A 25,504-nucleotide genomic window follows, 5' to 3' on the forward strand; every position below is an offset into this window, starting at 1 on the left:
GTGTGTGTGTAACCTTTATTTAACTAGGCAAGTCAGTTAAGAACAAATTCTTATTTACAATGACGGCCTACCAAACCCGGACGACGCTGGGCCAATTGTGCGCCGCCCTATGGGACTCCCAATCACGGCCGGATGTGACACAGCCTGGATTCAAACCAGGGACTGTAGTGATTCCTCTTGCACTGAGATGCCATGCCTTAGAACGCTGCGTCCGTGTGTGTGTGTGTGTGTTAACTGTTGAACTGTACTAGAATGTCTATGCCTAGCCTATATGTTTTAGATACTGGAGCTCCAGAGGGGATTCTAAGAGGGCCTTATTGGGGCCTTTTCAATATGGTGTGGTGTTTATGTTGGTATGAGTGTGGAGGGCGTGAACACGAGTGGGAGAGGGCGAAAGAGCGGCACGGTAATACATTCCAGACTCATTTTAGAACTCCTTTAAAGAAAATGCGGTCGAGGTCCATCTGACCAGAGTTTTTTTTTTTTTACTCCAGATTGCGAAAAGTCTCCTTTCTTAACGAATAGAACATTGATATGTAATACATCTTGACGGCAGTTAAATGTGTTCTTGTTCTATGAAAGACTGGAAGCATAGATGCCAATAGCTCATTTGAAGTGTTGACCCTAGTGCTGCGTTTTAAGATAACAAATTGAACTGGTTTGGCAATGACTGAAGGAGTGAGGACATTCCACATTCAAGCACATACATTCCACATTCATACTGTGAATATAGGCCTATTCTTTGTTGTGTTTTCTGGTTAGCCATAGCACTAGTGACTAGAGAATGACATTTACAAGAGAAGTCAGAACGGCGACTTCTTTTGCTATCAAATTTCTTTGATCTAACATATAGCTGGGACTGTCATGGCAGCCACTGTTGGCTAGCTGCGTGCTGCTGGTTAGTGTCAGCTTCTTCTAAAAGCCCCCTGACAGTCAAGAAACAGAGCCCTGAGTCTCCTGTGTGTACTCAACTTGTCACTGGCACTGTAAGTGGCCCCAGTTGCTTGCTCACAAAGCCCTGAAGGGAATGATGTTTTGTATGGGAAGTTGGCATTTGATTTACTAGCTAACACGTAGCTAACCTAGCCTAGCCTACTACTTAGGCTGTTGCTAAAAATGTCCCCCAGTACAAACACACTGGGAAGGTGTGGAGTCCTTGGACAGGGCTAACATTCAACAACACTGAATTTAATACTAAACAGTGCTGCGCTCATCAGCGCATTGGTAGCAAAATGTCACTTGATGACTTCCTACCATCTCCTTATCAGTAGCGATACGAGCTAACCGTGTGCTAGCAGGATGCACCATTTTAACTTCAAATAGCTGTTGATTGATTTCCTTAGGCACATTCCCTCCAGACCCAGTGTGGAAGTGTCTCTGAGCCCAGAGAAGTGATAGGAAAGCGTGGACAGGCAGTGCTGGTTGAATCCCATCGACCTGGGGACCAGGGCTCCAGAGCCTCTTGTGCCTGGGTTATCGTACCTCTTGACGCAAGGTGCCATCACTCTTCTCCCACCTTGAAAATAGGGTGGAGATAGAGGGAACGGGTCTGAGCCAATGACCTTGCTGTTTGTGCGTGTGTCAGGGTTTCCGTTAACAAAACCCGATACCGATATTTAACATTTTAGTGGCCTTTTAAGCGTTCTAGTACAGTTAAATAGTTGACACACACTGACCCAGAAGTTATTTTGTTGGTGTTTACGTATGTCCCCATTACCAGTAAAACCTATTTCTTTCACTTACTGCTGCTGCTTTGTTGTTCATTTGTTCAGTCTCAACCAGGATTTCATCATACATGTCAAGCAGTGAAGTTTCAGGTCTGTCCATGTTTCTTGTCTGCATTGAAGTAGTGGTCCTTGTACCTAGCATCGAGCATGGTGGCGACACCGTAATGAGGCTCTGACAGAATCCCACCGAATGGCTTGTTCACAGCCTCTTGTACAGTACTTTTGTGAGCTTTAACCCCACGGTCTGTCGGCAGTTTTGAGCAGGCTTTTCAATGCCGTGACAGAGGGTATCACGTCTGCTGCAGACGCAGTGGAGGAGCTTATTTCCCCGAGTAAGTTGTTTGAATGGAGCTAGGAAGTGTGTTCATGTTTCAAACATTGTTCTCAAATGCCATTGAAATGGCAGGGGCGGTATGAGAACCAGCACATTCTTGAACATGTATTACGGCTTTCCTCCGTACAAAATCCTCGTCGACACTTTGTGCTGTCAGACTCCGCATGCTCATAGGGTTGACATCGCTGGTCCAAATGTCAGTCGTGAAGCTAATAGCAGTGACGCTCATAGCAAGTAGCTCATGGATGTGCGTTCCAACAATACTGTGGAACTCCGGTAGGGCAACATCTGAAAAATAGTTATTGCTTGGTAGTGTGTACCGGGGCTCGAGGTGCTCGACCAGTCGGCTCTAATTTATATAATTTTGGCAAATTTAATTTCCATTTACTTCTCTATTTCCTGTTGGTTTTCATATGAACTTTCTTTCGTTGTCCAGAAGCCAAAGACACAATCCTAGTCTTATTAGCAACCCATTCTAGTTATTGAGTCTTTATTCCCCCTCTTTCTAAATTTAACAGATTTTCATCTAGATTTCTTTCATCTAGAGATTTCATGAAATTAAAGTCTTCCCGGTCATGTTGTCCTGCAACACATTTTCCCAACGGAAACCTTGGTGTGGGTGTGCTTCTTTCTCTTGCTAGCTCTCTGTCTGTGTCACTTGCTACTGTGTTTGTGTGTCTACCTGTCTGTCAGCTTGTCCCATTCCCCTTAGCCCTAACCCATATCTCTTACACCATACAGATGTGCAAACATTAAAAGTATAGGGATCGAGCTAGGACCAGCTGTGTGACACTTTCTCTGCTTTCTCCACTTCGTTGTTATGTTGATAGTCCTCTTTCCTCCCCATCCACTTCATTCAGTTGATGGAGTAGCATCCGTTGCTTAGAGACCAAGGGTCTTGACAATGAGTGGTCGTCATAATCTTAATTCAACTCATTCTAATTCAATGCTATCGTCTCCATGGCTTTGATCAACATTCTAGAGAAGGGCCGGCTTAGCAGAAGGGTCGCACTGAACTATCAAGTGTACTTCGCTGCATGTCGGTGCTCTAATCAGCGCGTAAAGATGTCCACGCAATAAATGGAGTGAACCTGCAGGAAGCCATATAGCATGTGTTAAGTCAATCGTTCAATTCACCCTACATGCATACATTGGGGACAGAGGACAATGTCAGTTTCTTCCCTTGCTCCTTGGTCGGTATTGTCTGTACAGTCATACATAGTAGCACTGAGCAAAGCTCGAGAAGGAATGTGGTCGTCCTCTATTAAGACTCTTGTAGGTGCATTGAATATGCCTGCCACCCACTGCTCCCTTGCAGTCTTACTTTCTTATTTCAATGAAAACCACCCTTGGTTCAAAGCTGAACACCAAACTAAACTCCCACCCTGCTATCATCTCATAGCAGATGTGTTGTGGGTAGTGCACTGTGGTTTTACAAGGCTCTAAAAGCACACACAGTGTCCTATCAGCCTGGTGCAGAGCTGACTTACACTAGACAGCCCTCTCACGTTTAGGAAATAGAGATTACACATAATTACAGCCATTTCTGACTGAAATGTTACTGAAATCCCTAATTTGGAAAAATATTTCCTTTTCTCTAAACCCTTTGCTCTCTTTTTAAGTGACACATATTTATCACATACACATGACTAATAGCATATCATAATCACATCAATAAATTGGTTATAACAAACTAAGAACACTGTAACATGTGACAGTAAAATCATTGCAGACGACGTGACAAACTCAAAATGGGGGAATGTTTACTGGTTGCTCAGGAGGTTAAGGGGAAGTCGGATGTCGAATAAATTTGATTAGTTGTGGAAAATACTGGAGATATAGAAAAAAAGATGTAAGGAGAAAGTGCTGCCTGCATATTGTGTACAGGTGCTGTTAGATTACAATATACTTTTTCTGACCGTTTGGAACAATGTAAACAACACTAATTATAAGCTTACCAGAGTCTTTAACGTTTTTTTTGTAAAGCTATTATTACAGCAAATACTGAAGAGTCACATTCATTCGTTAATATAATTTCTGAAATCAACTGTTTAGGAACAGTTTAGGCCTATTTGTTTACGCAAATTATTTAGTGGTCGCTTTATTTTACTACTAAAATGCTTGATTGCATTTCAAATCATGAATGACTCGTATGCTGTGTGATGACATAACCGAATGAATGATTGATTGATACAGTAGCCTGTAAAAGTATTTTATTAAAGGCCTCACTCAGTAAGTTACGCTATTAAGACTAAACAGGATGTGCTCTTAGGCCTCCAGCTCAATGATGGTTATACAAGGCTGCTATACTAAAGCCTACTAATGATAATGACATTACTTATTATAGTGATCATCATCATAATAATAATAACAAGATCAAGGAAAAAGGAGGGTTATTATAAATATAATAGTTCTATTTGGAACAGTGTAACAATACTAAATAAATAATACCAGAGAGGCTGGTCCATCCTTTTACGGCAGAGCAAAGATTAAAAACAGCCAGATTTGTTTATCCGACGTGGTTTTGTGAGGCTTGGCGCTCACGGAATCAGTAGGCTATTAAACAAATACTCAAACAGAAGCAGGATCGGTCTTATTTCCGTCTATATATGGATGATTTATAAATCCAGGCACCTTTTAAGTTAGGCTATTGATTATAGACCTACGTTAGTCTCTGCTCTCCTCACTTTTCTTAGGTAATTAAGGCAAGGGTTGTATTCTCGTCTCCTAACTCCGCTGATACCTCCACCGCATTGTTCTCAACACCAATATGCTGGTTAAATGTGTGCACATAGCAACATGGTCTAGGAAAAGGCACCAATTCAACAGTGCTCTGATGCATTTTATAACTGCGACAGCGACCACTATCTAACTCGGGAGAAAACGCATTTCTTATAAAATAATATCATTTTTATTTGTGTTGCACCGTTCTTACATAATGTAACCATATACAATTTCAGTAGCACATGTCATAGAGTGATGGACTGTGCCATCCCCATGGCTTCCACAATGCAGCAGTCCACTCAGACTTTGCTACTGCTCGACTAAAATCTACGATAATCAACAGCCTATCAACCAAACAATCGACCAGTCAACTAAATGGGGTCAGCCCTAACCCACACCCATCATTTTAGGTTCTGGGTTAAAAAAAATATAGAATGCATAGTTTCAGCTATTTTCCTACATTGCGCATATTGCAATTGCCAGGAAGATTTGAGTTTGTTAGCAGGTTTTGTTATTATTAAATGGTGGTTTTGACCAACTTTACCAACCTGTTGCATGTTGCTGAGGGACAAATGTTCTGAACCAAAGCGATGTCTTATCACTAGGGCCTGGAGTTTTTCTCTTCAGTTTTTCCTGATCAGGGCCTGGAGTTCTTCCTGATCAGGTTGCGTTGTCAGGGAAACCCCCTGGCTCTATGTTATACTCTACACAAGGTGGAGTGTCGTATGAACAGCTGAATCAATTTTCTCGGCTGGTCCTCACCTCTCTCCCTTGAAGCATGTTTGATGGTTTAACTGGTTCAAATAAGGTCACCGCTAATGTTTACTTTATTTAGGTAGATCCGGGGATCAAATGATGACCGGACATAACTTATTTCTGCACTGTCTGTGGACAAAAACAAGGTCTGGGGCACACACCATGCTTGCTGAGGGGCTGTGGCTTTTTGAAAGTAAACACGCAGCTTCGTGCAAGGGTATCTCTGCTCTCTCCTCCTTTAACAAACAGTAGACCTATATAAAGCCACCTGACCCTGTGTGTCTGAGAGTGAGGGAGCGTGCAGTTTCGTCATCCTAAAAGGTTTGCTTGTCGTCGTCCCCCCCCCCCCCCCCCAAGTTCACTTTCCCTGTGCACGCACCTCTTCCGCATTGACAAACAGAGCTGGGGTTAATACTATCTGACAGGGTATGAACTAACTAGCGATTATGACTGTGGACTGACGGAGATAAGAGGTGGAGAGCAGCCCTTATGTAATGCCATGGTGCTTGCCTACGGAGCTGTGAGGGGAACGGCACCTCAGTACCTCCAGGCTCTGATCAGGCCCTACACCCAAACAAGGGCACTGCGTTCATCCACCTCTGGCCTGCTCGCCTCCCTACCACTGAGGAAGTACAGTTCCCGCTCAGCCCAGTCAAAACTGTTCGCTGCTCTGGCCCCCCAATGGTGGAACAAACTCCCTCACGACGCCAGGACAGCGGAGTCAATCACCACCTTCCGGAGACACCTGAAACCCCACCTCTTTAAGGAATACCTAGGATAGGATAAAGTAATCCTTCTCACCCCCCTTAAAAGATTTAGATGCACTATTGTAAAGTGGCTGTTCCACTGGATGTCATGAGGTGAAAGCACCAATTTGTAAGTCGCTCTGGATAAGAGCGTCTGCTAAATGACTTAAATGTTAAATGTGTTAAATGTTAATGGAGAATAACAATGGCCTGACTCACAGTGATTGGTGTCCTGGGCTCGACTTGAAGTACAGCCCTTACACTTCTATTGAAACAAGGGACATTTGGCTCCTTGTTTTGTTTTTTACTTGTTACACATGGTCAGGGAGGAAGCGCCCAATATTTGTAGAGCAGTGTTTCTTATTGTGAATTGGTCACTCTGCTAGTTCCTTATTGTTTGTTGCTAAATACTGCTTTGAGTCTCAGCATATTTGTTTTGTAGTCTTAGCCTATAATTGGTAGGCACCAGAAAATATTGAAAGGCTAATTTAGACGGAGCACAATGCAGACAATATTTCTACTGAACCAAAATATAAACACAACATGTAAAGTGTCCCATGTTTCATGAGCTGAAATAAAAGATCCCAGAAGTGTTCCATATGCACAAAAAGCTTATTTCTGTAATTGTGTGTATTTTAATGTTCATTTCTCATACATAAACCACCTCCCAGCGTTGTTTCAGATAATTTGGCAATAGACCACGTGTAAACGTGCCAGCCCAGGACCTCCAAATCTGCCTTCTTCATCTGTGGGATCGTGTGAGACATTTCTGTTAGTAAGAAAGCCCTTTTGTGTAGAAAAACTCATTCTGATTGGCTGGGCCCACCCATGCCCGCGCCCCTGCCCAGTCATGTGAAATCCATAGATTAGGGCCTAATGAATTAATTTCAAATGACTTATTTGCTTATATGAACTGTAAATCAGTCAAATCGTTGCATGTTGCGTTTAGATTTTTGTTCATTATAGTAACCACTTCTGTGGTGTTGAAGATATCTGTATCGTTTAAATGCCTTCATCACAATATATATTTTGACATTTGTTTGACCACCAAAGTGGAAACATTGTGGGAGGAAGTGATGCCATAGCCAGGAAGTGTGAGCGTAAGAGTGTGCCATAGTGTGGATTTCAGCTATTTCTCAACTGGATGTTGCTGCCTACTGTACATTTTAAGTGCTTGTGCAAAAGACTGGGATGTTCCTTAAGATTTTGTTATAGGCTGCTTAAGACCTTATTCTCATCGACTTGGCACATGGGGATGGTGAATGTTTCATGTTGCATGGCAGCTGTGTCATCACTCACTCCACTCAAGAAACTTTGTTCCTGACTGGGAAATTTGGAATGCAATGCGATTTAAGCAACCTGTGTTAGAAATAATATTGTGGTTATAGTTGATAGAAGCAAATTTTAGTTGCGTGAATGTTTCAATAGCGCAAATTATTTCACACAAAGCTGTTAAGATTAGCTAGCTACATTTACATTTACATTTAAGTCATTTAGCAGACGCTCTTATCCAGAGCGACTTACAAATTGGTGCTTTCACCTTATGACATCCAGTGGAACAGCCACTTTACAATAGTGCATCTAGGTCTTTTAAGGGGGGTGAGAAGGATTACTTTATCCTATCCTAGGTATTCCTTAAAGAGGTGGGGTTTCAGGTGTCTCCGGAAGGTGGTGATTGACTCCGCTGTCCTGGCGTCGTGAGGGAGTTTGTTCCACCATTGGGGGGCCAGAGCAGCGAACAGTTTTGACTGGGCTGAGCGGGAACTGTACTTCCTCAGTGGTAGGGAGGCGAGCAGGCCAGAGGTGGATGAACGCAGTGCCCTTGTTTGGGTGTAGGGCCTGATCAGAGCCTGGAGGTACTGAGGTGCCGTTCCCCTCACAGCTCCGTAGGCAAGCACCATGGTCTTGTAGCGGATGCGAGCTTCAACTGGAAGCCAGTGGAGAGAGCGGAGGAGCGGGGTGACGTGAGAGAACTTGGGAAGGTTGAACACCAGACGGGCTGCGGCGTTCTGGATGAGTTGTAGGGGTTTAATGGCACAGGCAGGGAGCCCAGCCAACAGCGAGTTGCAGTAATCCAGACGGGAGATGACAAGTGCCTGGATTAGGACCTGCGCCGCTTCCTGTGTGAGGCAGGGTCGTACTCTGCGGATGTTGTAGAGCATGAACCTACAGGAACGGGCCACCGCCTTGATGTTAGCTACATTAGCATCTAAGATGGCAAGCTAACATTACCACCCGCCAATGAATAATGGTGCATGTTTCTCATTACAGAATTAGTGACTGAACACAGAATGCATCCCTGTGTGTCCTACACATAGAATATCAGATTTCAGAGCGTCATGTCAGATGTCATATCTGAATGAGCGTGTGAGCAGCCAGCCGCATCCCCTAACCAGCCATTTGTCTACTTATCTGCTTCTCTCCAGACCCGGCGCCAGGATAAAGGGGCCAAGGGGACACCGTTTTTAGGGGGTTCTTGCATTGGAATTGTATTGAATTCTGCTTATTTCACACTATACCACAATAAACAAAGTTCAAATCTCTCTGAGACAATGAATTGCTTTTGAAATGACAGGTAGGCTACAGATTTCAGGCCGATCTCCACTGCGCTGTGTCAGCAGAATTGACAGCGCCCTACACGCTATTACTAAAATAATGCAAACCAAATGCTGAAAGTAGTAGACTAGTTATTAATGCTCGCAAACAAAAATACTGAATAGCAGTTTGGCTTGGAATACCAACACAGCTGCGAATGCGAATAGCACCAAAGTGGTACCAAGTAGGTAGAAAGCAAAATATCAGATGGATAAAGGCATGACAAAATCTATGTTTAGGCTAGTTACATTAACAGTAAACAAACACCATAAATAAAAGGCGAATGGAGATCCAAATAACCAAAATATAGACTACAACCTACTACAGTGAGAAGCAGAGCTGTCTTGCCAAACAAAAAGACATGGAAAATCAGTACGATATTATCACGATACTTAGGTGCCGATACGATATGTATTGCAGCTCTCACGATTCGATACATGGATTTTTATTGCAATTTGACGTTCCAAAAGTATTGCTCACCATATGTCTGCTGCGGAGGAACGAGAGAGCCATGAGAAAACAAGTTTTGATCAGTCATAGAAATAAGTGCTAAACGATGGAGAACAGTCCTCCCGTGTGGCTGTTGGTAGAGCATGGCGCTTATGTAAGTCACTCTGGATAAGAGTGTCTGCTAAATGACTCAAATGTCAAAATTCCTAAAACAATTGGTGTAGGTACAGCCAAACTAGAGCAAAAACAATACTGCAATATTGTCAAAACGATACGATATAACGGGTCTCCAACAGGTTGATCGCCAAGCAACAGGTAGCTCGCCGTACTATTTTGAAAGTGCATGCAATTTTTATGCGTTTCCACCCCAAACTGTCAAACAAATCTCACAAGTATCAGACCCCGTAAGCTCCCAGGTACTATCTAATCAACACAGCTTTGACATTATCCCACACCTGTTAGCCACTATTGGCTTAAAAGTCAAACCTTACACAATGTCTGCCAATTGCTTTCCAGCAATATTGCCCGTCTATGTGATGCGCGCATTTGTTTGTCAGTTCGTGTGTAGCCAGTTGATCTGATAAGTCTTTCGGCATGACAGAAATACTTTCCCCTAAACCTTATCAATGAAATGTTAACTGCAAATGAAGCTTACCTGAGTAAGTATATCATTTGTATGTATTATTTGCACATTTTGAAGTGAAGCAGCAGCAATACACAACCATCACTAGACCGGCACATTAAACAGCAATTTCATCACTTGCTGTAATTTTAAGATTGAAAAACAAAACTGAACACAATTTTTGAAAATATATCACCGATTTTATAGTTGTTTATGAACCATTATTTGACCAGGTATATTGACAGGACATAAACTATGTTCTCTTGTACACTTATTTGAAAGCTGGAATAAAATGAGGAGCTCATGACACTTTTACTGTTTATTTTGTTTAAGTAGCTCATACCAAAAAAGGTTGGAGACCCCTGCAATATGATATATTGTCAAAAATATGATATCGATATGTACTGTAACTATCGACCTAATGTTTAGGCTAGGCCTGGTGGATGACACTGTGTGCATTGCCAATTCAAATACACACATGGCATTGTCATTGCCCATGAACTGTGAACTTCTGTCACCTCTGATCTATCTAGAGTGTGAACGATGATCTAAGTAGTATGAACATGATACATGAACATTAACTTGGGTATTAATTCACTCCACTCTGTGTTCACTTCCTTTTAGATGGTATAAGGGTTGTGTCACAAATGGCACCCTATTCCCTATGTCGTGCACTGCATTTGACCAGCGCCCTAGGACTTCATTCTCTATTACTATTGACTACTAACCTCAATGTGTGGTATTTTTTAGCGTTTGGGCAGGTGATCCCTTTTGCAGTTGGTTGTGTTTTTTTTTTCTCCCTGCTACAGCGAAGTGGGTATTGAAGCTGTGTGTGAAGTCTCTGCATTTAGCATGCTGAGTCAGGCCCACGCACAGAGGCCCACGCACAGAGGCCCACGCACAGAGGCCCACGCACAGAGGCCCACGCACAGAGGCCCACGCACAGAAGCACTTATCACTGGCGAACGCGTCGATCACACCGACAGCGTCATTGCATTTTGATACACCAGAAGTACATTCATTTCCAATGGAACGCTGCGTTTGCGTTGCAGTGCGTTCTGCGTGGGGCCTACGTTGGATTTATCGAACGTGTGCAATCCAACTGTATGCGTAGACGGCTTGACAAATGGTAGCAGAAGGTGAATGTTGAACTTTTTGTTGCACACATATCCAGATGATGCCGCGTACCATTTTCCGCTATAGCGATGTCGGTGTGATCGAGGCGTAAGAGGAGTAAGATAAGCCCCCTTCCTCTCGCCTGACCCGAGAGTGAGATCATTCCGTGGCTAAATCAATCATGTCAAATTCATGCCAAACCAAGCAGAAACACAGAAATGAAAAGGAACCAATATTGCCCTAAATAAGGGGAAAACCAAGATCATGCTTACTTTAAATCTAATGGATAGTGGTTTTACGTTTTGAGCCGAGGAGTGATGGTAATGTTCTCTCGTGAAAGGAATGGACTTTTCAGTCAAACCTGTGGCTTTCAGTGTGCTGAAGCAGTGTCATATTTGCTTTGGCATGAAAATGGTCAGTACTGCTCAGATCTCCCATGGCGTTCTCTGCGTAGCAGCTGTTGCTATGAGTCCATTATGCTAAAGCGCTATCTGAACTGATAGGCCTCAACGTATAGAGAGCCTTATCAAACCCTTTTTTAGGATATGTGTGGGTGTGTATGCGGCTTTGCGTGCACGTCTCCCTTCCCCCTATTTCTGCCCGCTCGTCTCTCTCTCCCTCCCTCTCTCGCTCCCTATCTGCAATGACCCAGTGCAAAGCTGGCAGCTGAGCGGTGGGGAGTGCTAATTTTCACACCTCCTGCCGTTCCTGCACCCACTCTCCTCTGCTCCTCTCCAGCGTCCCCGGTGCCAGCCAAGCCTCCTATTGCTCACCATGACGCAGATAGACCCACCACCAGCAGCCCCTCAGTGAGGTATTTAGGCCCACTAGCCAGAGGTTAACCCTTCAAATCTCTGTACAAATAGAGATTTTAAGCATTATAAGTAAGGGTATAAAATAAATGATTTTGTTCTGCAGGTAGTTTTACCTGATCAAGTTATGCTGAAGTATCATGATTTGAAATATATTTTTAAAAATGGGTGTTTTCCAGTATAAATGGATTTCCTTTTGTTGTCATTGGCCTATTAAGGCTCTTCAGCCTCAATATCTTTTGAATAGCCATTGGTTTTTCCCTTCCCGCTTCACGTTGCCGGTGATGTGTCATAATGATCCCAGTGGGAGAGGTCTTACAGACTAGAACAATAGGGGCTACTCGTATATAATGACGTCGTCCCCCACCTTTTACTCTACTACCTCTCATCTCCTTTGGCGGTGGGGAAAAAGCTTTGTCTCACCATAATAGCACATTGTATTGGCGAGAGCAAGAGGGACGCTAATAACTAGTGCTCTAGCCGGGCTTTCATATTGTAATGCACACTTATGATAGCTTTGTTTCACCGTAGATATATTTAGCTCTCTTTCTTCCTCCCTCTCTTCCTGGGGTGGCAGGTAGTCTAGTGGTTAGAGCGTTGGGCCAGTAACCGACAGGTTGCTGGTTTGAATCCCCAAGCTGACCTGAGCTGACCAGTTAACACATTGTTCCCCGGGCGCCGAAGACGTGGTTTTCGATTTAAGGCAGCCCCCTGCACCTCTCTGATTCAGAGGGTTTAGGAACAACATTATTACACATTTCAGTTGTACAACTGGCTAAGTTTCCCCCTTTAATTAGCTAGCACACAGTGCTAATGCCAGAGCTCTCCTCTCCCCTACAGGCAGGTCATTGGAGCCGTGAAACAGACACCCGATCATTGCTCTCGCACAGATGAGGGAGTTGGATACAAGACGGTCGCCAACAGAATTTGCCAACTGCCACAGTCTCAAATTCTTATCTCTGAGCTTCACTCTCTTCACGAGTTGGTTATGCTGTATGACCGACCACAAAGGGGTGTAGGCGAGTTTTGCCATAGCCAAGTAGGGGAAAAAAGCTATCATCATACATTGCTGAAAGTGCCCTTTGCGTAGTGTAATTTTGGAAGATATTAAGTTGAGCAGGTTTTTGAGACCTACTGCAGTGATTGTCAGGAATTTTGGGTTGACAATATGGCTTTAATTATTTTACTGTCAATGTTATTATAAATTTTTGGTTATTTACATTTTTCATTAGATTTTGCCTTTGTGTGCACTATTATATTTTGGCCTATGTATTCATCTAACAGTAAATGTAATGTCCTAAAAATAACTTTGCGATGTGGCCTAGTGAGTGGCACTCGAGTGGAGCAGCGGTCTAAGCACTGCATCGCAGAGGTGACACTACAGACCCTGGTTCGATTCCAGGCTGTATCACAACCGGCTGGGATTGGGCGGTGCACAATTGGCCCAGCGTCGTTAGGGTTTGGCCGGGGTAGGCCGTCACTGTAAATAAGAATTTGACTTGCCTAGTTAAATTAAGGTTAAATAAAATAAGTGCACTCACGATGGCCAATGTGAAATTTTGCTCGCTCTTTATTTCAAAGCCATATCAGATATCTTGATTATAAACAGTGTGCTTTGAGCCCAATGATCGTTCTTTAAATATCTTTAATACCCGCAATTGCATTTTGAAATGTTATACAATCACGAGGTGCTCATTACAGCAGCCGGCCCCATCGAAACGGGCAGGCACAGTGGACGGCCAGACACTTTTATTGCAGGAAGGTTAATGCAGTTTACTATTTAACAAATCATGGTTTCATCCACCCAAACAATAGGATGATTGAGGTGACCAGATAGTATGTGCAGCTCTCATCAGTGCAACCAAAAAAATGTTTTACTCGCAGTCCAAGGGTAGCAAAATACAACTAAATGGTTTCAATCTGGACATCTGACAGATGTGTTTGGCTGGGTACATGTGTCTGGCTGTAGAGGAAACCAAGTGACAAATTTCAGCTTATCCTTATAATGCACCACACGGGTCGGGACATTAATCACTGAACAGGGTTCAGAGTTTATCAGTGTCAGAGCAGAGTTAGCATAGTTGTTCATTAGGCACCAAACTTAAGAAACGACTGAAACGGGAAGGGACTTCCTGGGCTTGTCCAATAATAAACGATCAGTATCGTTTTCTGTTGCGAAACATTTTCAAACGTTTTCCGTTGCGTGCCCTAATGAATACAACCCAAGTCAGAAGAGACTTTCCTGTATCTAAACTCTGTTCCCTGTCAACAGTCTGCGCCGTGATGAAATCTGTTTGGGCCCAATTAGGCTGTTAGGACAGAGCGAAACAGTGGGCACCTGCAATATTCAAATGAACCCCAACTTCCTGTTGAAACCTGTACAGGTTGTAGACACTCAGTCTCTCTCGTTTTCTCTCAGGGAGCTGCTTTTTAGGCTCATTACTGTTTTCGTGACATAGGGAAATTTTAGTTGACTGAAGTTACTACACTAAATAAAAATATAAACGCAACATGTTCCATGTTTCATGAGCTGAAACAAAAGATCTCAGAAATGTTCCATACGTCCAAAAGCGTATTTTTCTCAAATGTTATGCACAACATTTTTTACATCCCTGTTAGTGAGCATTTCTTCTTTGCCAAGATAATCCATCCACCTGATGGGTGGTATATCAAAAGCTGATTAAACAACATGATTATTACAAAGGGGCACCTTGTGCTGAGGACAATAAAAGGCCAGTCTATAAAATTACGTTTTGACAGACAACACAATGCCTCAGATCTCTCAAGTTGAGGGAGCGTGCAATTGTCATGGTGACTGCAGGAATGTCCACCACAGCTGTTGCCAGAGATTTGAATGTTAATTTCTTTACCATAAGCCACCTCCAACATCGTTTTAGAGAATTTGGCAGTATGTCCAACCGGCTTCACAACTGCAGACCACGTGTATGGCGTTGCGTGGGCGAGCGGTTTGCTGATAACATTGTGAACAAAGTGCCAATGGGGGGGTTATGGTATGGGCAGGCATAAGCTACTGACAATGAACACAATTGTATTTTACCGATGGCAATTTGAATGCACAAAAATACCGTGACACGATTGTGAGGCCCATTTTATTTATTTTGTTACGGTATCTGACCAACAGATGCATATCTGTATTCCCAGTTATGTGAAATCTATAGATTAGGGCCTAATGAATTTATTTCAATTGACTGATTTCCTCATATGAACTGTAACTCAGTAAAAAAAACAATTAAATTGTTGCATGTTGCGTTTATATTTTGGCTCAGTGTACATATTGAGCAACAGTTTCACACTGTCCATGTGAATGTGTAGATACCCTACTTTTACCTTGGTATCTAAGGAGATGGGTGGTTTTGAGTTACGTAAGAGCCTTGTCTTTTCAAGCACATTTAGTCCATGGTGCATTTGATGTCTGCAAGCTATTTAAGACCTAACTGTTCTCTCCTCAAAACTCTTCATTCCCACGAATGTCACTTCCTTCTAGTCAAAATGCAGATACTGTGAAAATGGAGACGGCTGATCTTTCTTGGCACGTCGGATGACAGGTGAATTGTTGTAACCTTCAACGCTATGCAAATCCTGCAACGTAAAACATGTCTCAGCAAAGACTGTACATGTCAGACACCCCCATTGCAGCCATCTATAAGCCTAGATTGTGAGGGCTGGAAGCCACAACCCGCTCTGTTTCATCTTTCATACATGTAGCCTGGGAATTATTTTTTTGTCAGAAAGCTTCAATGTGATTCTGATCAGATCACATTCTGGACATTTTAAAGACGAGTTAACAATGTAGCCTATTTTGTCGTAACGAGTTACCAAAAACTTGTAAGTCCTGATTGTGTTGTTGTCTAGAATTGACTTGTATCTTGTTGTCGCTACATCCGTAGCCTACATGTAGCTTGATGTTAATGTAGCTGTTGATGTCGCAAGTTAGCTGTGAGAGGGTTAACTTGGGGCAGAATGTAGATTTCATCATTTTGATTTCATCTCTAGGATCCGGCTGGCAAAGTGAATGGCCTTGGGCTGTTCTAGGCTATATATTTTTACACTGGCTGTGGAAAGCCTCCTGACTCACTGGGCACTCATCAGTCAGTGTTCTTTTTTGTTGTTGAGGGAAGTAGCTCGCACAAGACAGGGCCTGCCTCAGTTTGGAGCAGGGTTTCGTTTAGGGAACTGTGGCACCGGGCATTTGAGCGGCAACATTTTAATTTACCAGAAATTTCAGAAATGTACCGGACCCATATGCATTGGGTGCGTGACCTGATAAGGCCTTCCACCCACGTTGCTCAGAATGACGACAGGAATCACATTTTAGATTATGGTCATTTATATTAAAAGAACATGCAAGTCGAGGATGCAACGATGTCTTACTGAATTCTGACGTGCACTTTGAAGATGTTAGAATAACTGTCCACGTTTACATTTCCTCAGCAAAGACAAGTAACCAACAGCAAAATCACTAGCCTGTCAATGTACTATCCCCCACAGTAGAAAGGTTTACCTATTCTATTGGTCACCTTGTCGAGAAAGAAATACCCTATTCCAAACAGACTCTGGGACAGTTGTGAGATGATATATCCCAAATTAATAGATATTTAGCGCAATCTGACAGATTTTACACTTAAAGGCTCTGTATCTGTATGCTGCCAATTTAATTCAACAAATGTATATTTTATTTATTATTTTATTTCACCTTTTATTTAACCAGGTAGGCTAGTTGAGAACAAGTTCTCATTTGCAACTGCGACCTGGCCAACATAAAGCGTAGCAATTCGACACATACAACAACACAGAGTTACACATGGAATAAACAAAACATAGTCAATTATACAGTAAAACATTTAAAAACAAAAAGTCTATATACAGTGAGTGCAAATGAGGTAAGTTAAGGAAATAAATGGGCCATGGTGGCGAAGTAATTACAATATAGCAATTAAACACTGGAATGGTAGCTCGGCAGAAGATGAATGTGCAGGTAGAGATACTGGGGTGCAAAGGAGCTAGATAAATAAATACCTAGTATGGGGATGAGGTAGGTAGATGGATAGATGGGCTGTTTACAGATGGGCTATGTACAGGTGCAGTGATCTGTAAGCTGCTCTGACAGCTGGTGCTTAAAGCTAGTGAGGGAGTTTCCAGCTTCAGAGATTTTTGCAATTCGTTCCAGTCATGGGCAGCAGAGAACTGGAAGGAAAGACGACTAAAGGAGGAATTGGCTTTGGGGGTGACCAGTGAGATATATCTGCTGGAGCGCGTGCTTCGAGTGGGTGCTGCTATGGTGACCAGTGAGCTGAGATAAGGCGGGGCTTTACCGAGCAGATACTTGTAGATAATCTGTAGCCAGTGGGTTTGGCGACGAGTATGAAGTGAGGGCCAACCAACGAGTGCGTACAGGTCGCAATGATGGGTAGTGTATGGGGCTTTGGTGACAAAACGGATGGCACTGTGATAGACTGCATCCAGTTTGTTGAGTAGAGTGTTGGAGGCTATTTTATAGATGACATCACCAAAGTCGAGGATCTCGCTCTCTCTCTTTCCAAGCCCTTCATGTACCCAATGCCCTGTGACCACAGCATGAACTTTCTCCCCTTCACCTCTCCCTCCTCCCTTCCTATCCCGTTGTCTTTTTATACCTCCACACAGCACACCGCATTGCAGGCCAGCGATGCAGGTCCCTAGGATGCTATAAGCGGCGGTAGCACTTGACTGGCAGTGATAATGTGAATAACCACCCCTAGCCTGAATATATATATATATATATATATATATATATATATATATATATATATATTAGGCTATTTTATCCTCTATGTTAATGACTGGGGGAAGCTGCCAGTGGACAATGCCTCTCGACTCGTAACCACCCACAAAGTGTCTGTCTGAACTAAATTCAGAACCTCTGCAGGTGGATTACCGTGTTTCAGGGATTGGGGGGGAATTGTTGCGCGTGGGAGACCATTGAAGACATTTTTATTTATAATTTTACCCCCCTTTCTCCCCAATTTCGTGGTATCCAATTGTTAGTAACTACTATCTTGTCTCATCGCTACAACTCCCGTACGGGCTCGGGAGAGACAAAGGTCAAAAGCCATGCGTCCTCCGAAACACAACCCAACCAAGCCGCACTGCTTCTTTAACACAGCGCGCATCCAACCCGGAAGCCAGCCGCACCAATGTGTCGGAGGAAACACCGTGCACCTGGCGACCTGGTTAGCGTGCACTGCGTCCAGCCCGCCACAGGAGTCGCTAGTGCGTGATGAGACAAGGATATCCCCACCGGCCAAACCCTCCCTAACCCGGACGACGCTAGGCCAATTGTCGCCCCATGGGTCTCCCGGTCGCGGCCGGCTGCGACAGAGCCTGGGCGCGAACCCAGAGTCTGGTGGCACAGCTAGCACTGCGATACACTGCGCCACCCGGGAGGCCGAATAAGACATTTTAACATACAAGTATTTTTAGAACCATGAGTCTGGAGTAGGACTAGGGTTTTATGGCAGAAGATGCATATTCTAATAATATAAATATATGAAGTGCGACAGATTGGATTCTATTGGACAAGTTTAGTTGATACAGCATCCATTTTATCTCATTAGGAGCCTATACTCTAGGCTTCCATCATTAGCAGGGTTGAGGGGACGGTCTAAAGTTATACTGTTACACCTACAGGACGTTGGGCCCAGTGTAGCCTGTTACTCAGTGAGGGACAGTGCAGAACTGAAAGGACAGCAAGCAGTGCTTCTGGTCTGCTTTATGATGTGAGTCACCTCAACAGGCACCATCAAACAGCACATATAGTTCAACAATCTCTCTGCGGTCCAGAACATTCGCTACGTCTGTACACACTGTACAATCCAATAAGTCCCCAGTAGTAGCCATCCACTGTGCCTCTCTTTCAACTCTGTCTCTCCCGCCCCTCCCGGGGTATGTGAGTCGAGATCCCAGCTGTTGAAAGCTTGGACAGGAAACTGACAATCTGGAACTGATGGAGTGTGGTTGTCCATTCCAAAGTGTGAAAACATGGCTTCAGTGTGTTGATTTGATTGTTATCAGGCAGGGAGGGGTGTGTGTGGGGTCTTCTTTCAGCCCAAGTGTTGCGTTTGTGCTCCTTTAGGGAGGTTTCAAAGAGTTTCCCTGTGTGTTCTGGTGATGTTAGTGGGAGTTGATGTATACTTGGGTCTGTTTTTATAGGCGATGATTGGAGTTTATGTTGATGACATTCTTAAAACACAGATCTCCCTTTTCTGACTTCAGCATACTTGAGCATGCTAACTTCATGTATAATTCTGAACCCCGCAATCTACTACGCCTACAGTGGCAAGAAAAGGTTTGTCTTTCTGCATAAATTGGTCATCAGATAAGATTTGATCTCATCTGTCACAACAATAGACAAACGGTGTGCTTAAATTAATAACAGATAAATAAAATCATTTTTCTTGAATACATAATTTAAACATTCAGTGTAAAGAGATCTCAGAATACACAATATTAAGAATTGTTGACTTGCATAAAGCTGGAAAGGGTTACAAAAGTATATCTAAAAGCCTTGATGTTCATCAGTAAGACAAATTGTCTATAAATTGAGAAATTTCAGCACGGTTGCTACTCTCCCTAGGTGTGGGTGTCCTGCAAAGATGACTGCAAGAGCACAGAGCAGAATGCTCACTGAGGTTAAGAAGAATCCTAGTGTCAGCTAAAGACTTACAGAAATCTCTAACATGCTAACATCTTTGTTGACAAGTCTACGGTACGTAAAACACTAAACAAGGTGTTCATGGGAGGACACCACGGAAGAAGCCACTGCTGTCCAAAAAAAACATTGCCACACGTCTGACGTTTGCAAAACTACACATGAAGCTCAACTGAAGTTGGGTGATGCAACAGGACAACGACCCAAAACACGGAAGTAAATCAACAACAGAATGGCTTCAACAGAAGAAAATACACCTTCTGGAGTGGCCCAGTCAGAGTCCTGACCTCAATCCAATTGAGATGGTGTGGCATGACTTTAAGAGAACGGTTCACACCATACCTCCCAAGAATATTGCTGAACTGAAACAGTTATGTAAAGAGGAATGGTCCAAAATTCCTCCTGACCGTTGTGCAGGTCTGATCCACAACTACAGAAAATGTTTGGTTGAGTTTATTGCTGCCAAAGGAGGGTCAACCAGTTAATAAATTCAAGGATTCACATACTTTTCCCCCCTGCATTGTGAATGTTTACACATTGGGTTCAATAAAGACATGAAAACGTATAATTGTTTGTGTTATTAGTTTAAGCAGATTGTTGTGACCTAGATGAAAACATTTTGTGACCAATTTATGCAGAAATATATTGAGGTTTCACACTTTTTTTTCTTGCCACTGTATATTGTTAAAGCTAGTTAGGGTCTTCAGAAGCAGTGTTTCGTCTCTGCCGTCAACTCACTGAACAGCTGTGTCAGCCCTCTGTCAACAGGGCCAGATCAGGTTCTCCTCCTCACACACTGCAGCTGCTGGCTCCCTGCAGTGCGGATCTCCGTCACAGTGCTCATTGGAATGGGACATCACACACACATATGGCCACCACAAACAACGCACTGGTCGCAGCAGGGTGGCAGAAATGACCTCGTACTTGCTGTCATATAGTGTGTCATTCAGATTGAAAGCACAAGTTGATTTTTGGTGAGAGAGTACGGGATAGTGGGCGGGGGTGCATGTGTACTAACTGAGTTCCCATTACAATATATTGTAGGCTGTGTCTGGGTTTCTTTTTTAAAATGCTATTTGTGTAACAGAGCCATTTTTAGTGCGCAAACCTGACCGTCTTGTCGCAGGTGCCAAGACAATGTAACCCACTCAGTCTCAGGAAGATGGAGTAGGGGGAAGGTGCCCCTAAATGCTGATCTTGGGTCAGTTTAGCATTTTCCCCACTAATGGTTAAGGTTAGGCTTGGGGGATGGAAAGCTGATCCTTGATTTGTACCTTGGGTGGAAACTTCATCCTGGAGCCAAGTGGATTTTGCCATGGTCTCAAGACAGTCTAGCCTAGCTGATGTACATGGACTTGTCAATGTACCAGCCCGCTACTTATAGCCTAGGGCCTAGTGTTTCTCAATACTGGTCCTGGTGACCCAACGAGGTGCACATTTTAGTTTTAGCCCTGGCAATAACACAGCACACTAACCCACCTGATTCTACTTATCAACTCATCATCAAGACGTGATAAGTGGAAGCAGGTGTGTGCACCCATTTGGTTTCCCAGTAGGGCTGGTAATTGCCAGGGACCTGTGTTGCAATGCTGGTGTTTCTCATGATTCTATATGTATTGCAAGTTGATACTTTGATTTGATTGCGATTCGATGTTCCAAACTCTCTTGCTCACTGCTTCAGAGAGATGAGAGATCATAAGAAAATGGCTTTTGATCAGTCGTGGAAATAAGTGCTGAAAACAAATTGGCTCCCTATTTAACCTTTTCACATGTACCAACAAACGGGTGTGATCATTCTACAGCGTACGCTCAAACCAGTGTGATTAGAACGTCTAGTTTCGATTGATGCAACAGTCAGCATTTGAGCTGGCCACACTTTTTCCCCACAAACACAGTCCATACAAAGATATGTCCTGAATGTGAACAGTTTTAATTTTCGATGTCCTGTTCAGACATTCACAGAAATAGTGACAGCATACACAATCATCTAAACTGGGAAATGTATTAGTCCTAGCGCTAACTAAGGGAAGATTTACCTATTTAGAGCACTTTCGGCTGACAGAAACCACAATATGAATTAGCTAATGGCAGTTACTATTTATAAATTGTCACATCACAGGTGAGCTCAAAGTTGATCGAAATAATTGAGTTAAACACTTTCTAGAAATCAAAAGTAATCCGACGATGGGTAGTTTGTGCAAGCTGCCATTTTAGTTTTTTTTTGCGTCAACCAAAGATGAGATGAGTTTGGTCTGTTTGCAGTATGCATGCTCAAGGGGGTGTGTCATCTACGATCATCCACTTTCCTTCATTCACTTCTGGAAGTTTACTCGAAAGATAAGTGAACCATTCCTTCACCTCATAACATCTTTGGTCTGACAGACGTTTACGTGACACCCAGAATGCATTGTATAATGTCAACAAACATGGTGCCACACATAGCTGGCAAATAGCTTAGCAGTAGCTCATTATAATCAGTACAACAAAATACCAAGAAAGTATTTTACACACATCCTAGGTGTCCATTACAATCTATGCAATAATCAGAATGCATTATTTGTCACCAGTACTTGAAAACGTTAATAAAACTGTGCATACATACATACATACATACTGTATGCTACAGTAGAAACAACAAGATACACAGAAACTAAGGCAATTACTTTGATAGCAACTTACACATGTCCAAAGTTATTATTTATAAGGAAAACAACAATGCAACAATGTGAGCGGCCAGTCAGAAAATGTACCAGTTTGTGCAAGACTGCAAATGTCTGCATACTTTGTGCAGAAGAAATGGGGAAGGGCTCTTCTCGAAGAGGGAAGCTTGTAGCTTGTCCAGCTAAATTAAGCCTCAAACAACACTGAAATGGGCTACTTCTATTTGAATTAATGAGGAGGCGGTACACACTTCAATTCAAACTGTTAGAAAATAATTGACAAGTTGAAACACAGCCTATAGATAATTAGCAGGCAGCTCGTTTTAACAGTCCTGTTGTGTAACAATACGACATATAGTAAATGATATCCCGATGTGTAGCTGTCGATTTATTTTATGCCCCCATCAATTTGGGTCCCCAGGACTGATTGGGAAACACTGAGCTAGTTGATGGGCATCCCCATCTATTCCAACAATCAACGTGTCAAATAAACATGTTTATCATCACTAGAACCCAGCCAGGGTATCCATTTGGGGGATTTTAATTTACCCGACGGGATTTTAATTTACCGAACATTTGAGAAATTATCGGACCCATATGCATTGGATGTGTAACCTGATTAGGTCGTCCACCCACGGTGCTCAGAATGACAGAAATCACATTTAGATTATGGTCATTTATATTAACAGAACATGCAAGTCGAGGATGCAACGATGTGCGGTCCTTCTTACTGAATTCTGACGTGCACTTTGAAGATGTTAACTGTCCACGTTTACATTTCATCAGCAAAGACAAGTAACCAACAGCAGAATCACTAGCCTGTCAATCTACTATCCCCCACAGTAGAAAGGTTTACCTATTCTATTGGTCACCTTGCCTAGAAATGAATTCCAAACAGACTCTGGGACAGTTGTGGGATGATTGATCCCTAATTCATACAACCAGTAGGCTACATAACAATGTTGATCAACTATTATTTCTACACGTTATAAGCGCAGCAATGCACCCAGGGCAGCGGGCTACGCAGGGCAGCGGGCTACGCAGGGCAGCGGGCTACGCAGGGCACCGCACATGTAAGTGGTTTTATGTGACCAAGATGAAAGTATCCTTTAGACATTTAATATGCAACAACTAGCACGGGTTGCTAATATGACTAGGATTGTGGCTACTGGGTAGTGAAATAAAGTTTATATGTAATGATTGCTTCCACTGATATAGACTGAGGTAAGACATGCCTCCATAATATGTATTAATACGTTCAGTTTTCCAACCATTAAGTATATGCATACTGCCTCCAGCTCATTGCAAAGTGGTGTGTGACCGTGACGAAGCCTGCCTTCTGTTGCCAATGTATGCCGTTGCTGTTTGAGATGCTGTAGCCGCAGCTCTCGCGCTGTCTGACCGATTTTTCCACTCAAAGGCTCTGTATCTGAATGCTATACATGTTTGATAAATAAGATGCATAACGGAATATACTTGTACCTGCGGCAATTGTGCAACATTGAAGGCTCCTTGGCAACATTGGATTCACACCTCTGATAGTTTAGAGTTTTTAATATGAAACTGAAGGAGGTGTGTGTGTGATGTCCGATGTCCGAGAGCTATTCTTATTGAAGCTCAGAATTAGAAACCACCACCTTCTGTTGTAACGGTGTCAGTGGCGATTGACTGTGTTGTTTTGTTGCGTGCCTCGACGCTCGCTTGCAGTGCAATACAGGGCTGCATGTTCATTACGGCAACGAAAAACTATCTAAAACATTTTGCAACAAAAAAAATAGGCAATTTCTCATTGGACAGTCCAGGCAGTCTCTCCCATTTTTCTTCTATTTGGTGTCTAAACATACAGAAACCAGGCTCTTATTTACCTTATTGAAATGAGTAGAATTCCAATCACAAATAGAAGGACCCACATTGGTGTTGATGAAAGCAGGTTTAAGTCCAACTCCCAACACATGCGGCTTGAGTTTTCCAAAGACACTGTAAAGCAGCTCTTTTAATAAAGAACTCTCATTGTCTTTGTCGTGTTTCAACTCGAGCCCCCCCCAATGGGGTGTGAAATGGATTTGGCAAGCGGGAGACTTCCATTTAAATCCCCCTAATTCATCTCTGACACCCCTCTCTGCCTTTTGTTATATTTTTATGTATATTTGTTTTTACGAGTAGGACGATCAAGTGTCTCAGAGGACTCGAGATTTGGCCACCACTCTGGCTGTGTTAGATAGGAGAGTCAGCGTTTTGCCAAGTCGCCCGAGCGCTCACTTGTTTCATAGGGTAAGGTCCCATTGGAACTCCACTGAGTTGATAGGTGTACGTGTACATAAATGTGTTCTTCTCTTTGTCTTTCTTTCGCCAGCTCCTCGTTCTATGTGCCGGAGAATGGAAGGCCGCTGAGTTGATAGGTGTACGTGTACATAAATGTGTTCTTCTCTTTGTCTTTCTTTCGCCAGCTCCTCGTTCTATGTGCCGGAGAATGGAAGGCCGCTGCGCTTCCAGCCACCATCGCTGGAGTTTGGGGCACAGTGAGTTTATTTCTCTCACTTCCTGGTTTCAGAGAAAACGATTCATAAACATAAGCCAACGTCAAGACCTTGATAAATCCCGTGTTTGGAGCTACTATAACCAACCACCTCATTTTAGACGTACACATGGGTGCAAAAGACACCGACTCCAAATCACAATCCGACAGTTATCAGAGTAATGTGGAAATAGCGTCGTATGCCAAAATCAACAAAATATCTGTAACCTTTACCTAACCATGTCTGGATTATGTCACCGGAAGCCCCCATGAAGAATCACATGCATAGAAAATGATGATAAAAAGCAGTAGAAGTGGAGAAGCTCTCTGTATAAAGCAAGGGGCCTTTTAAACGCAGAGGAAGCCAAAGGAACAGACAGATGACGACCAAATAAGGTCATGAGCAGCTCAGCTCTCTTCCCATAAGCGCGAGACTGAATAAGGGAGAGGGTCAGACCCAAGGGGAAACGTTTAGAACTCTGCTGTTTGCCTCCCCGCTCCCAAAACAATCACCAGAATAGCGAGACTCTTTGTTGTGCTTGGACGGCTGTCCCCACTGCTACTATTTGCAGCTGAAAAAATGTATCCTCTGACATATTTTAAATCCCTCCAAGGTCTGTTTATTTCCCATTTCATTTTGTTTATCTATTGATCCAAGTATCCAAGATATGTATTTGTTAATTATTTCTGTTTCTAAATCTGAGAAATACCCCATTCCCCAAACTAGTAAACACTAGGT

At 43.1% G+C, this 25,504-nt stretch overlaps 1 protein-coding gene across 1 annotated transcript in view; it reads left to right on the forward strand.

Annotated features, from left to right (window-relative positions):
- LOC115137248 (transmembrane protein 131-like) overlaps positions 1–25,504 on the forward strand; it is a 94,965-nt gene that overhangs the window by 22,166 nt on the left and 47,295 nt on the right. The window contains 1 exon segment of the mRNA XM_065024694.1: positions 24,698–24,769. Within this exon segment, the coding sequence (XP_064880766.1) occupies positions 24,698–24,769 (72 nt within the window).

The sequence above is a fragment of the Oncorhynchus nerka genome, linkage group LG11, assembly GCF_034236695.1.
Source record: "Oncorhynchus nerka isolate Pitt River linkage group LG11, Oner_Uvic_2.0, whole genome shotgun sequence".
Classification (NCBI taxonomy): domain Eukaryota; kingdom Metazoa; phylum Chordata; class Actinopteri; order Salmoniformes; family Salmonidae; genus Oncorhynchus; species Oncorhynchus nerka.